The sequence below is a fragment of the Polypterus senegalus genome, chromosome 17 (genome assembly GCF_016835505.1).
Source record: "Polypterus senegalus isolate Bchr_013 chromosome 17, ASM1683550v1, whole genome shotgun sequence".
NCBI classification, from domain to species: domain Eukaryota; kingdom Metazoa; phylum Chordata; class Cladistia; order Polypteriformes; family Polypteridae; genus Polypterus; species Polypterus senegalus.
The window spans coordinates 30,512,077-30,527,741 of NC_053170.1; the positions used below are offsets into that span (position 1 = coordinate 30,512,077).

The window sequence follows — 15,665 nt, forward strand, 5'->3', positions numbered from 1 at the left end:
AGAGGTCATTAAAGGCCTGGATCTTGGTTTTTATCCAGGACACTCACAAGCCCAGACACTCAGACTCCTCGCTCAGTCTCTCAAGAGCCCCAATCAGAGCCTCCATTGACTCTGCGAACACCACAGCATCGTCAGCAAAGTCAAGATCAGTGAATCTTTTTTCACTTACAGATGCCCCACAGCCACTGGACCCCACCACCTTGCCCAACACCCAGTCCATACAAGCATTGAACAGAGTAGGAGCAAGAACACACCCCTGACAAACCCTAGAATCAACTGGGAAAAATGCAGAGTTTCTGCCTCCACTCTGCACAGCAAAATCTCAAAATTTCCACTTGAGTCATGTAGTTTATTTTGTCATTAAAGTAGAACATCATAAACTTCATCTTAAATTCATTTAATTTACTAGTTTCTCAAATCCCATCATAACTAAAGTAGCACATTAAATGCTTTGTTTTGTATTTGATCTTCAATGTGCTCTATGTGTGTGAATCACTATGTGCTTCCGTTCTTTCTCTTTCTCCTACAGGACACAGAATCCATTACATTCGTGATATTACAGCTCTCTGAATAATTAAAATACTGAGATGTATACGTGATATCATTTTCATGATGATTGGAATGAAACCACATTATTAAACATGGAAGCACGATGGCACAGTGATTGCTCGATGAAATAATTTACTGTAGCAGTACTGTCTCTTTCAAACATACTAACCTCCAATTCCTGTCGTTACTTTTCTTTCCCCAAATACCCAATCGCCACACAATCAGCTCTGTAATAGACGTTAAGCCCATCTGTAAGCTTACAACGACGATTCTTCAAAACTTTTAAGGAACATTGAAATATCTTCATAGTACGTGTTTAATTATTCTATCAGTCTATCCTTCCAGTGTCGTGCCATCCTCAGCAAATATACAGCGCAAAGCAGGAACAATCCGTGAACTAGCTAGTGCTGCGGCATCGTGTCCTCACATGTTTAATTATTAACAATACAGATTATTTAAATGAAGTTAAAGTTGTATCTGTATAATATAATAAACATATTTTGCTGCATTTCATCTTCAAAATGATACCGTCATCATATGTAAATACGCGCTTTATAAAGTGGTGCAGGTTGTGTAATATTATAACTGTAGTGCAGGTTTACAGTGAGGCAATTGTACTTATAAGTACAAACAGTTCTACAAGGAGCAATTGATTGAGTGCGTTTAAAGTTCTTGGGATGAAACTGTTTCTGAACCGCGAGGTCCGTACAGGAAAGGCTTTGAAATGTTTTGCCGTGGCTTTGGCAGCATATACTTGATGCTGTATACCGATAATTCCCATTCCGATCTGCTGCTGCTGCGATTCCCCACTCAGATACAGTGATATAAATACTCCGAGTGGTGCAGTGAGAGTAATATAGAAAAAGATGATCCGCTGTAGCAACCCTTAAAGGGACCAGCTGAAAGAAGAAAAAGAAGAAGAAAACGGTGCAGTAAGAGTAACAACACAAAAGCAGTTATGGTATTTGGAATACTATGGTTATTCCCTGGGCCATTATATTGTTACAGGTAATCTACAATCAGATGCATAACACTAATAAACAATATGCAGTTAGTTTCAGTGTATTTTTAAAGCTGCGTCATAAATGTGGTTCTAAGAAATAAAGGGTAACCACACAGGAACAGTAGCACTGCTTTGACGCTGGGTGCTGCCAGTCTGCAAAACCGAGCATAGAACTTGCGTACGACAAGGCATGAGGTACCATGGAAAAGTGCATGGCTTTAAGCCAAGTGCAGGTTTTATACATCGCAATTTGAACGTGGAAACGTTCTTACGCAACATCTCTGTGCGTACGCACCGTTTATGCATGAGGCCCCAGGTGTAAGAGATCATCAGGAAACAACATGGCGATGATCTGAACCACTCTCGGTCAAAACCACCTCCATCCCAGAAAACAAAGCCAGATGAAATACAGTTCTCACCAGCAAAACAAGTGGACTTTCCCAATGTCCAGCTTCCTCTCTATCTCTTCTAAAGAGGATGGACTGGAGAGCGACTGAGGTGAGCAGGAAATTCCAATAGAGCCGGTGGGACAGATAATTTCTGTTCACCCAGGTCATACCCGATCAGTTCTTTGGCAGTAAGTCGAATGTCAGAGTGCTTGGCAATCAAAACAAAGCAAAGAAATGGATCTATTCAAAAATGATCAACAAAAAGAAAACCAAGTGCAAGTAGATCCGAGAGCAATAGATAGAAAACCCAACAGAAACATCATCTTGTCCAAGCAAAAAATATATATGTACATAATATATAATATGTAATATATAAACTACTTGTATAAAAAAGGCCTATATACTGTAAACTGCCAGTAAACAAAAAAAAGTCCTTCAGTGCAAATACGCAGCATTGTTTCTCTTAAAAGGAAACTAAAATACACTATGTACATCATGTTTGTCACTTTTGAGGTGTAATATGTTTGTTATATCAACGAACATTATATAACCTCTTGGTGTTAAGAATTACTATATGTGTGAGTTATCAATTACCTGGTTTGACTGCATTTCCCTACTTTATGAAGGGTGTAATTTCCCAGGTTTTCCAAAATGTTACATGAGGATGAGTCAGAGTTGCCATAAATATACACACATTCCATAGTACATGTCATTCTTGGCTGCAATTTCACTGATAAATATTAAGCACAGGTTGCAAACTTTTTGTGCATATAAGGAAATACTATACCATTCATGTAGCTTTATAAAAACAAAGCCTATTATGACCACGAGTTAGACCCTGGGACATGGTGTGATGATTTCCTAGACTTAGCAGGATAAATCTGGCCATGAATTGTGAAAGCACAAGGAGAAAAAGTGTACCTTGCATCAGAACTATAATTTGGACTAAAACATGTGCAGCAGTGATTTACTCTCTATGAGATTTTGCAGAGCAAGTTCAAGAAAAAATCAGACAAAAACCTGAAGAAAGAACTAAATGGATTCTGTTAAATGAAAGAGGAGACAACCTTATCTCATGAGTAAAGTAAACATACCATTAACAGTCACTCATGATGAATTCAAAGATAAGAAATACTTTAAGAGACAAATATCTTGTGGAATGAATGAGTTGTTGCAGTAGTGGCTGACCGGAGTTCACCTCTGGCTCAACCAGCTAAGATGGCTGCTTTCTGCAGTTGCTACCTAAGTTCTTGTCCCTGGAACTAAATGAGGATGACCTCTAATGGGAGCACTGCCCAAGCACTGAGAAACTGGCCACATTGGTGAATGGACTCAAATGTTCCAAGCCGGCAGCTACACCTCCTAGACCTGTGGCCTGGATAAATTACTTAAGTGAATCTTATAAATCAAGCTGTACCTCTAACAAATATAATTTTCCCCACAATCGACGGATTAAACATAGGCACACAAGCAGATATGTAAAATAAAAGATTAAGTATATTAAATGAAATAATAACAAAAATACAAATTTCACACACGAAAATAAGTAAGTATATATAAATATGTATATCCCTCCACCAAACTAACAACACCATATATACAATAACAAAACCCTCCCTTGTCCCAGTAACATATAACAAACACAAAACACAAATAACGAATAATGGATATGGAAATGCCAATGATCATGAATTTGAGTCCGAGTATAAAACTGTCCTGAATACAGAAAAGCTAAAATTTAACACATTACAACATGGTTTAAACAGAGACAAGAGTTTTATGGCCAAATATGAGAATTCTTTGCATTTCTCAGACTGTCCCAGACAACAGACCCACATTGTTTTGAAAAACTCATCAGAAACTTCAAAAGACTATTGCACGGTTATCTTATCAAAAGATCTTGACTGTACACTGTTCTCCCCGCTTGCTAAATGAGTAGCATGGATTAATTTTTTGCATCTAAGATGTCTCACTTAAAGTTTTTCCTATGCTGTATCTGTCCTAGTGTCTATGTTGCACCTTGCCTGAAGAAGGGGCCTGAGCTGCCACGAAGCTTGCATATTGTAATCTTTTTAGTTATCCAATAAAATATGTCATTTTGCTTAACTTTTCATAACATCCATAATGGCTAACATGGTACAACACCCTAGTGCTAAAAATAAAACAACAAATTGAATCTTGAAAAGATTCTTGAAAGGCACACATACTGTTTAATGTGGGTTCTTTACCTCCTTGAGAACAATCGTCACAAATGAGGAATTCATTTCTACTGCACGGGGATTCTTTCTTTTTGATGGCTCATAACACATGCAACTCACTTGAATCAGGGTCTTCTTTGGAAGTTTCATATCCAGGATATTCAGGTTGCCAATCAGAGGCAGTGGTCGGGGGCCAGGTGGGAAGCTGTATTTGGAATCTTTAGACGAAGTCAGCAAGAAACAGCAAAATATTACAAATACAAGAAAACACAGTAAATATGATGTTATGGTATCTCCAAGCAGTTCACTGAAACTGGACAGCATTCTGGCAAGCAGCACAATCTCCTCATGCAGAATAAAGTCGGCGCAGCTCAGCACTCGCTACTGGTAAGTGCAGTCATTTTAATAAGGGCAGTCTCCACCTCTCCAACTCCTGACAAGCTGCCAACTTTTTTTTAAAGGAATCAGACCTTGCACAGAATATGTGAGGCTTTCAAGTGCTTAATAATCATTGCTTTATTACAGGGGTGCCAACACTTTTTCGGCTTGTGAGCTACTTTTAAAATGACCAGGTCGAAATTATCTACCTACATTAAAAATTATATATATATATTGTGGAATGAGCCCCGGACACAGACAGGCAGACAACATTTTCTCACCCAACACACACATATTTATTTATAGTATTTACAGCATTTTAAAGTGCACAACCCAGTGATTCCAGCACCAATCCCCCAAAATCCAGGCCTCTCTCTCCAGTGCCTTCCTTCAGGCCACCTCCACTCTTCTCTCACAAGACTCCCATCCACTTCCACCCGATTCCAGTTCAGTTCCAAATGAAGGGAGGCGGCCCCTTTAATGCAAGCCTGGATGGGCTCCAGGTGCTTCCCGACACTCCTGCGGACACTCCTGTGTGGCGGAAGTGCCGACTGCGCATCCTGAAGCCCTCCGGGTGTCCCCAGTCTTCTTCCCCCCAGCACTTCCTGGTGTGGCGGAAGTGCTGAGGTCCAGGGCTCTCCAGGCACCGGGGAGCCTCCTGGTGGTGATCACGGGCCCCTACAGGGTTGAGCTTCCAAGCTCTGCAACCCGTGGTCCGTATTGCAACCAGGGCGGTCGCCCCCTTGTGGTCTGGAGGAGGCGCAAGCCCTCCTCCGGTCCTACTGGGCATCCTAGCTGGGTACCACCCCCAGCCGTGTGCCACAATATATATATATATGTGTGACGATCAATAAAGTGCAGTCATTCAAAGTTCAATAAATAATCCATAAGAAAAAATGTGGAAGTAAAAACAATAGAAAAAACAATCCTTTAAAATCAACGGGGTTCAAATAACGCTGAAAGCAGTCTTCTAAAAACCAATGACAAGCCTGGTGCTTTTCTATACTAGCGTCTCACCTGCTTCTCCTGACTAGGTTTTGCAGCAGGCGAGACGCTCTCTGTAGCTGCCCTTTTCAACTCACACACAGGTCTGGAGACCTCCCGATCCTGACTTCGATCTGGCACTCATCCCAGGCCTGAGGCTTGGGCTCCTTAGTCTCCAGGACGCCCACACCAAGGACTACAACACCAAGTCTCCCGACTCCTGCTGCCGCCCCGGCCTTACGCGAACAGTCTTCTCCTTCTCTGGTCACTCCCGCTACATGATCGCTCAGCGGGAGCGACTTCAACTCCTGGGTGTCTGCCTAACACCCAGACTTCCTCACAGCTGTCCACGAGTGCTCGTTCGCTCGCTCACTCGCCCACACGTGTGTGTCTCTCTCTCTCTCACTTCTGCACTGACTTATTCCCTCACTTCCTGTAACCTCCGTCTCCTTCTCTTTTTGTTTTTCTGAACCTTTCCCCAACCGACTCGCGCTTCTTTTATATCAAGAGGGGATATAGCAGCTGCAGCATATTAGCCACAGGAACAATCACGGATGTGGGCAGTCCCTCACCTGTGCACTAGGTGAGAAACGCCCACACCGCAGATCGTCCTGCGGCTTGCCACGCCCCCCATCTCTAAGCCGTGAGCACGGTGATTATTTATTTAAAACTGAAACGGCCTTTGCTGGAAGAGCTGTGGACCCATAACACCACAATATATATATATGACGAGGTTGCCTGGGAGGAGTGGTGGTGTAAGGTGGAGACTTGTTGGTAAGGAATAAGTGATTTTGGGACTGTGTATTGCCTGTGGGGTTCATGTGGAAGACGTGCCCCACAGGTGAAGAAAAATAAAACGTCTTTGTATGTGTTAACACGTGCCTCTGGGTCAGGCTGTGCCAGGTCGGGAGCAATAAAAGCCCAAATATCACAATATATATATACATATATATACAGTCGCCTCAGACATTATGGAAAGTGGACTGCCTCTTGTCATGCCTGAGGGTCCTTCATCTCCGTTATCTACACTATTATTTTCATGATTTGGGAAGCTAGTATACGGCGTGGAGACAGTCGGATTGTCTTTTTTACCATCCATTACCAAGCCTTCCTTATACATAGGAGCAGTATTGTCTTTACCGCTTTCCATTTGGGACCAGTGACATCCTAATATTACGGAGTAGGGAGGGTCTATAATCGCCGCTACTGTTAGCAATTTCATGACTTCTCCCATCGTAATTATACATGAAGCCGCTTTATAATAATGGCTGTCCCCGTGTATACATTTTAGGCTAATTCGATGATTTTGCCATTGTCGCAGTAAGACAAAACGGCGAGCAACAATAGATATGTTACTCCCGAAATCAAATAACTTTGTAACCATTCAAAATAACTGTTCCCGTACATGGGGATGACAAGGGGTTAACTACGGCACAATACCTGTCTCCCTTTCCCAGTGAACAATCCATCCCTCCACACTTGAAACAGCTCGTTGGTTCTATAGTATTACGGGTGGGCTCAGGAAAAGGTACACAAACCAGTCGGGGTTGGCGAGAGAACTGATCTGATCCTTCCGATTTACAGACCGCCCAATGTCGATCCACTACCTCGACAAGACTATCCATAGAGGTTATGTCTTGCTTGAGGACTTGCTGGGCGAGTTTCTTGGGCAAAGCGTTGATGAAGGTTTCCATAGTTCGTTCCACGGCTGTAGCCATCTGCCCACTTTACCCCAGACTTCGTACACTTGTGTACATATGGGCCGTTCGGGGTCAAACCTCCATTCGCGCCACTCTCTTCCCTGCTGTGCCACTGATACACCGTAGCGTTTAAAAATTTCACATTTTAGCAAATCATAGTTGGCAGCCTGCTCCTCAGTCAGATCATAATAGGCCCTCTACGCTTCTCCCATCAGATAGGGTGCCAGTATGTAGGCCCATTCTGACTGCGGCCAGGCATTTCGTTTAGCAGTGCGCTCGAAGATCAGGAAGTACGATTCCACATCATCCCCTTTGGTCAAATATGTTTATAACGGTGGTACTGACTTGGATGTCTCCACTCTTACCGCTGCGGCCGCACGAGCCTCCGACTAGGCCAATCTGGTCCTAGTATCTGCCAGCTGGATTTTGACCTGTTGTAATTCGGCCGCCAAGGTGTTCAGTACAGCATTTATGTCCTGTCCCTCTGACATCCTGGAACTACTATCCTGCCGGCTACGCCAATTGTAAGAAATAACTCCACAAAATCCAATATTAAGTGTTGGGGAATTGCCCCGTGTAATCTCTTTGAGATTTGTTGGTCAAGATGATAATGAATTATCAGACAAATATAGATGAAAAGTGGATGGTTTTTATACAGAGTACAAAATGGCTACAGGAAATGAGTAATCGGAAGTGACGTCATCAGTGGGGACCAGAAGTGATGTCATCGGGAAGGGACAAGAAGTGACGTCATCGGGAGGGGACCGGGAGTGTCTTCATCATCGGAGGCCGGAAGTGACATCATCTGGAATAGACCGTTAGTGATGTCATCTAGAGGAGCCGGATGTGATGTTGTTGATGAGGAAGTGGATAATGAACCGTCTTCTGGATTATTGTCTGTGGATGGTAGGATTGATTCATTTTTCTTCTTTAGTTCTGAAGGGTCAGAAAGAGAGGCATTACTACCATACAATAACCCCTCATCTGTTACGTATTCACTCACCATTGGGCTTGTTGACTGTCTCCGAAGCGCCGTCTGTGACACACATCAAAAACAAAATCTTTCATAATCAAAAAATATTTTTCATGAAGCAAAACATATGAAATAATTTGCTGTCCAGTGATTAAATTGGACTATTCTAAATAGGTAGATGCATACTGTATAATAAAACTTTGAGGAAAAATTATAAAAACAATTACACACTAATTAGGCAGTTTATTTGATACTAGCAAAATACTTGTGCTTCGCAGCGGAGAAGTAGTGTGTTAAAGAAGTTATGAAAAAGAAAAGGAAATATTTTAAAAATAACATAACCTGATTTTCAATGTAATTGTTTTCTCAGCTTTGCTGTCATCAAGGATTTGATTATCATTATTTCTTTCAATCAGGTTTGTATTTGGAGGACGTGTTGTTATGAAGTTACATTCCATGTTTGTCAACCGTTGTAAAGATAACAGGTTTCATTCATCGAAGTGTTCACTACGCAAATCGCTACTCGTGAATGTAAGATGTTTAACAGGCATTCCCGGTATTAACTTGTGCTAAACGTACCATGGTGTGACATAAGGGGAGCTGACTGTAAAAAGGCAAGGAGGCGCATATTTTGAACGAAAAGGGAGAAGACAGCGAAGGAGTAGAAAAGTGAGAAGAAAAATTGTTTAAATAAAGAGCTAGGAAGGTGAATGGAAAGAAGCAGCTAGCGGTAAAGCAAGGAAGGCTACATTGAGTAGCCAGCTCATGATCATTGCCGCCCCCTGCAGCACTGCAGCCTCACTGTCTCTTGGATTGAGCCGTTGCACTAGACTAGCCCGCAAGTGGCAGCATTGGCCTCTGTGTGTTTGCGTGCAGCCAGTTCAAGCTCAGTTGAAGTCAGTGATTTACGGAATTTCATCAGTTGCACCTTATACATATTGTTCCAGTACTTCTTAAAATAGTTTTTACAGTTCATTGGCAGTGTGTAAAATGATCAGTGTTGCAATAATTGTGATGTTCTTTGCATGAAAAAAAGGTCGTTCCATTAAACTTTCATTCTTTCTTTGTGAATTGTGACATTTACTTAAAAAGTGCAGCAAAAAAGTATTTGCCATCCAGAGGTGCATTAACCCCCAATTGTGTGGCAGTTTAAGGATTAAGTAACTACAAGTCAGTGTGCCGCCTGAAACCACATACTGCTGTATGGTTGCCAATATTCAAATGTAAATTGCTTATTTTTATTATTTATGAATATTATCAATAATACATTATTTAAAGTGTAACTTAACTCCTGTTTGTCTTTCAATCTATGTAATTGCCTGATGTTTTAGATGTAGAAGGGAAGGTGGGGAGAAGTTACAAAGTACAACACCGTATAAACAGTGGTGAGTCTATGGGATATGAGGCATTCTGATAAAGTCTACACAATAAAGATGACAAAAGGTAAAATAGAGTAATATAGAAACCTACCAAGATAAAACAGTGGTAGTGTGGGTGCGATTGAGGTGGAGTCCTACCCCTGGGGTCCGAGATACAACAAGAAAGATGACGGGAAGATAACCAATCCAGGATGGTCTGACTGAATCTGCTTGAGGTAGTAAGATGGGACTCGGAGGGTTGAGGACAGCAGCGGCTGGTGTCTTCACCAGCTGAGCGAGCAATGGGTGAGCCTGGGATCTAGACGGAAATGTGCTGGGCTCATCTGGTGGAACATTTAGGTCTTGGTGACTGTGTTGGTTTTGCTCATTTTAATTTTGAATTTTACCTCAAGGACCATCACTGTTTTTAATGGATTATTTATTTGTGAAGATTGCACTTATTAACTGCTGACTGTTTTTAATTGCTTTAATAAAAGCATATGAGCACCTGCTCCTTGCTGTACAAATGTCCTCATTTGCCTGGTTTATTCTTTGTTATGTTATCAATGATGTTGGGTCTAGAGACTTCCAGATGGTACAGGTAGCATGGAGTAAACCCACATCGGCACATATATAAACACTATATGGACAAAATAATATGGACACCCCTCCTAATTATTGAGTTCAGGTTTTTCATTGTTAAGTGGTGCATTAAATCTGCACATAGCCGTGCAATCTCCTTTGACAAACACTGGCAGTAGAATGGACCATATTGAAGAGCTCAGAGACTTTAAATATGGCCACTTTGTCATAAGACACCACCATTGACACAAGTCAGCATGTGAATGTGCCCCCATAGATCTGCCTTGGTCAAATGTAAAAGATATTATTGTGAAGGGGAAGCACCTGGAAACAACAACAGCTCAGGCATAAAGTGGTAGACCACTCAGACTCACAGAGCATGGGTCAATAAGTGTATAGTACAGGGGTGGGCAAAGTCATTCCTGGAGGGCCGCAGTGGCCACGGGTTTTTGTTCCAACCCAGTTGCTTAATTTGAAAACAATCCTTGCCAGTAATTACATTTCATGGCTTGTTAGTGCTTTAACTCTACTTTGAAGTGTAAAATGGATGGATAATTCTCAATCCTTCACTTTTTTCTCTTCTCTTTCCTTCCAAGTATTTAATTAAACCAAATAGTGCACGATAAATACACACAGGTGTAAAGGGTAACGAACAAAATGGATAACTGCTGGTTTCTTTTGTCATTTGCATCTTATTGCCAATAAGGAGCAATTAAAAACCAAGAATGCAGCTGTTTAAGACTTAAATAAACAATAAGGGTTCAAAATCTTAACGAGGGAGATAACTAAAGTGAAGAAGAAGTGTTTCTAGGGCAATAAGTGCTTCTTATTAAGCAATTGGGTTGGGACAAAAACCTGCAGCCACTGCGGCCCTCCAGGAATGACTTTGCTCACCCCTGGTATAGTACATAAAAGTTGCCAATCCTACATTGCATCATTCACAAAAGAGTTCCTAACTGTCTCTGAAAGCAAACTCAGTTCAAGTACTGTGCATTGAACATCCAAAACCATGTGGAAAGCTTTCCCAGGAGAGTAGAGGCTCTTGCAGCCACAAGAGGGCCGTGAACTCCACGTTACATTAATGTATGTGGTTTAATAACCTCCACCTGGTCGCTGCTTGTGAGGAGATTGTCTACCACCCTGTGCTTATTTGCCTGTTTTCTCAGGCTTCTCTAATTTTCCTCTCACTTCCCAAAGTTGCACAAGTCAGGTTAGTGGATAACTCCTAACTGACCCTGCATGACTGAGTGGGAGTTCTGGGAAACGTTGCTCATTTTTGGTTTCCTCTCTGTATCTGATACTGCAGAGATGGGCTCCCCTGTGACCATTAAAGGAATCAAGCAGATACAACAAATAGATGAATAGATTTCAATTGAATTAAATTCAACTGAATTTTTTTTTCTTTTGTATTTATAGGGAAATCTGCTATGGCTGCACACTTAATTAAAACAGACCAAGCATTCACATACATCTTCAACAAATATATACATTACCAAACAAATCAATTCACATGTGGTAGTGGCCATGGGTATGTCGGAGAGAATGTCAAAACGTTCACAATAAAAAGTGAAATGTGTTTCAAACTGAGTTGGAACACCTGTTAGCCTAGAAGCTATTTAAATAATGTTTTAAAGATGTAATGAATTAATGTCTAGTAACTTAAAATTTGGCATTTCAGAGTTGTCTGTGTTAAGAACATACTCAATGTATGTTTACTGATCCGACCTATCTGAAGTCTTGCATTTTTGACAGTTCCACGTAAAATTCATTAACTTCAAGAGGCTGTCAACTTTTATAACAGCAACCCAGAGTCATTTTACGTTCAGCACAGCACCACTAGGTGGCATCACTACGGTAAGAGACCCCATAATAGCGGGGTTAGTACAGCACATGTCTGTCATCTTACTTCTGTACACTTGGTGCTGTGACAACCTGAACATTGCTTCTTCCGAGACGAAACTATTCGCTATACATAGTTCTGTTTCCAGGGAATTGTTTATTAAAAATCATGAAAACCTTAGCTCTGCATGTCTTAAAACCTAACGACTGAAATGTTCCACAAAGATTCTTCTGAATAAAGATGGTTAAAACGTATGTAATCGTATTTATGATTATCAGACATGTTTCCATTGATCGTATTCTGTCTACTTCAGTTTAAAGGTGTAGCTATAATAGTCTTCACCTAAACCACGGGCAACTGCCAAGAGTTCACATGGTTTAAGCATCCCCTCCCTCCATTCGTATTAGAAGGAACCTGTATGGTCTTGAAAGGGTAAAAGGGTTTATTTACTTTCTTTTTGTATTGCAGGCTTGTAATAAGTCTTTTTATTTAGGCACCATTACCACCACCCAAAAAAAAACTGCCTCAGCAGGTATTAAGTGCTAGCTATGACAGCATTCTTTGTTCTAACTAATAACACCACAGCATTTGACTGTCCTGTGCAACTTGGTAAACATAACATTAATACTAAAAAATATATATTAAATGAACTTGACTCTTTCTGCACCCCAGAGGTGATGCGAAAAGACAGTTTCCTCTTCGGGATTAACAACGTAAATCAAATCAAATTAAAAAAAATCAGAATGTTAACTAATTGCTCGTGAATCCTACAGGCGACCACAAAAAATAAAAGCATCGTTTTTCCAGCCCCCTGTGAAGCCGAGATTACTGCCAAAGTGCGCCACTGTGTCCGGCTGCCGCCCACAGGCTCAATCAAGTGGTTCTTTAGGCACAGGTGAAAGCGCAAGCCCCAAATCAGTCCTTATTGCTTGCGCCGAAACCGTTACCCTGAGTCAGTCCTATTCTAATTCGGCTCCCTTCTTCTCGGGTGAAGCTCTCCTCCTGTATCCCATTCAGGACATGTATTAATCAGACCCAATCACACGAGTCCCGTGAAGGGACATACCTTTCTACTGCAGACAATTGCCCCCAAACGTCTGCCAAATCCTGGTTAGTAAACATCGTTAATTACAGGATTTCTTATCGTACACCATTCATTCCCTGGAGCAGCGGCTCTTAAACGATTTCTTTTTTCTCACCACCCCAGAAACATTATCCGGTGGGGGGTTCCTGCTTGGAAACTCGCCCCGGACCAAAGTTGTTTGTGCATATAAACCACGTGGGGTTGGTTTCCACAAGTCAACTCAGACTACTTTTACGGACAGTCGCTTATATACGGTCTGCCACTAGGTGGCAGCATAACCCCTTAACAAAAGTCCAGTTGCACTAAAGCTTCACCGACGAATGGCGTCCAAGAGGTGTGTTTTAGGCAGGTTAGCGGCGATCCATCCCGACATTTCTCATTTACTACATTTGTAATTCAAGATTTAGCGAGACCCAACTACAGATTTCTACCCACCCATAGTTTAAGAAACGATGCCCTAGCGTGATTAGCATGCCTCATGAAACATAGGCTTTATAATCTTTATATTGCAAAGCACTGTACTCTGGACACGTATTAACAGTATTAATACAAACACAAACAATGTGCCTTTATATTGCTATATAAAGAAATCAAAGTTGTCTCATACGCTTCTGGTGTTACCGAAGCCACAATATGCTGCATTCTACAAGAAGCGCTGTCAGTTTTCTATTCTCTGCTCATCTACAGGACTCAAAACCCGGGGGCTGCAGGTTTTCGTTCAATTCAGCTTCTGTTGTCACTTGGACTCCCAGCCTAATTAAGTGAGCGTTTATTTCCCAGTTTCAGTATTTTGGGTTAGTGAAGAAATTACAAAAGTGTGTTAATACATTTTAACAAAAATTAAGCAGATATATGTTGATAATGTTTTTTTTTTTTTACCCTTTATCCATTCTGCCTTTCCATTACTCGTCACAAAATGAAATGGTGCGTTGTTAAGTAATAGTCCAACGAACAACCACACAGCCCAGCAAAGAATCATAAAATGCAATTAAAGAATCAATTTGTAAGAGTGTACATAAAATGGACTATAATATTAATATGTCACAGCCTCTCATTTTTACATATTCACGCTTTTCTGAAACATACTTTATTTCATAAGTTAACTAGTTTAGGATGGAATTTGGGCCAGTACTTAAATGTATAATATTTTATGTATCTCACTCTAAGAAGAAAAGTTAGAATTCTGTCTTTTTTTTCCCCAAAAATTATTAATTAGGCATAATATTCATGAGCATTCTTAGTCACAGAAATGGATTACATTTTTAAATTAGTTATTTCACTTCTGTCAAAGCATATATTATTTCTTTAATTTACCCATCACCTTATACTTGTGCCAAAGCTTAGCTTAGCAGCATCATGGAAGCCTGAAAGAGTTGCCAGCAAATTACATACATGTGACAATTTAGAGTATCAATTAGCAGAATTAGTGTAAGTGAAAATGTATGTTGCCAGTCAATAATCATTTTATGTGTCATTTTTTATAACTAGTGACATTGCTTGATAAACTAATTTACCTTACACAAGAAAAGCGATTCCTCCAATACAAAAATTATAGTATAAATGCAAATGAACAAATTTGCACAGATCTCCATGAATAATATTGTATAAGAATGTTCAATATTTACCAACTAACTGATTTCTACTCTGCCTTTTCGTTACTAATTAAAATTAGTGGGTCTGACACTAAAGCAACTGCAGCCTTTCTTCGTTTAGTGTTGTTCACCAGGGTGTTTACTTTGCTAGTTTTACTATTAAGATACAATGAAGGGAGCAGACTACACAGAATAAGGTAAAAAAAATAATAGGAAAACAACAAAACAGATTTAAGCATTTACAGCAAAAAATATATTTTGAAATGTCTTATAATATAAAAATCATATTGCTGTGCTTTTCTAAATGCAGAGTAAAAGAAGAGAAAAATAGACTAGCTAACTAAAATTAAATCAATTATTATGAATTATTATCACTTGTTGTGAATCTGGTTGGAACAAAAACCTGACGTCACAGGGGGTCCCCAGGACCGAGAGTGGGAACTACTTTCATAGGTGACCTCTTTTTTGGTTCCACAAAAACCCATCCACTTGAAGGTTCCAGAAACCTTTATGTATTAACATCTGTAACGGGCTCCATACGGTAAATAACCAATAACAGATGGTAACAGTTTTGCGAAATATCAATAGACCATTATTTTAAAAAGACCCATTGTGTATAAAATAACATTGTAACAATAACAGGCTAAGTGTCCTTCAAAGTAGCCTACCACGCATTAACGATTTCGGTTTATATATATCCATTATCCATCCCGCTATATCCTAACCACAGGGGTTAGCTGGAGCCAATCCCAACCAGCACAGGGCGCAAGGCTGGAAACAAACCCTGGGCAAGGCGCCAGCCCACCACAGTATATATATATATATATATATATATATATATATATATATATATATATATATATATATATATATATATATATATATATATATATATATATATATTAGGACGTTTTTGAAAGCAGAAAGAACCAACTTCATATTCAAAGAACACTTCCGAGAATGAAACGGTGCTTTGTCAATTAATAGTTCTGTAACGGAACCATTGAGTGCCATTAAAGAACCAGGATTTTTCAG

At 40.4% G+C, this 15,665-nt stretch overlaps 1 protein-coding gene across 3 annotated transcripts in view; it reads right to left on the bottom strand.

Annotated features, from left to right (window-relative positions):
• LOC120517491 (cytochrome P450 2K1-like) overlaps nucleotides 1-15,665 on the bottom strand; it is a 65,266-nt gene that overhangs the window by 48,971 nt on the left and 630 nt on the right. The window contains exon 1 of one of the 3 annotated variants that reach the window (XM_039739846.1): nucleotides 4,260-4,514. The exons of 1 other annotated variant lie outside the window; for it this stretch is intronic. In XM_039739846.1, the coding sequence (XP_039595780.1) occupies nucleotides 4,260-4,463 (204 nt within the window). In that variant the 5' untranslated portion in view covers nucleotides 4,464-4,514. Of the gene's footprint in view, nucleotides 1-4,169; nucleotides 4,515-15,665 lie in introns of those variants that run through there. One more of the 3 variants, XM_039739845.1, reaches the window with a different exon arrangement.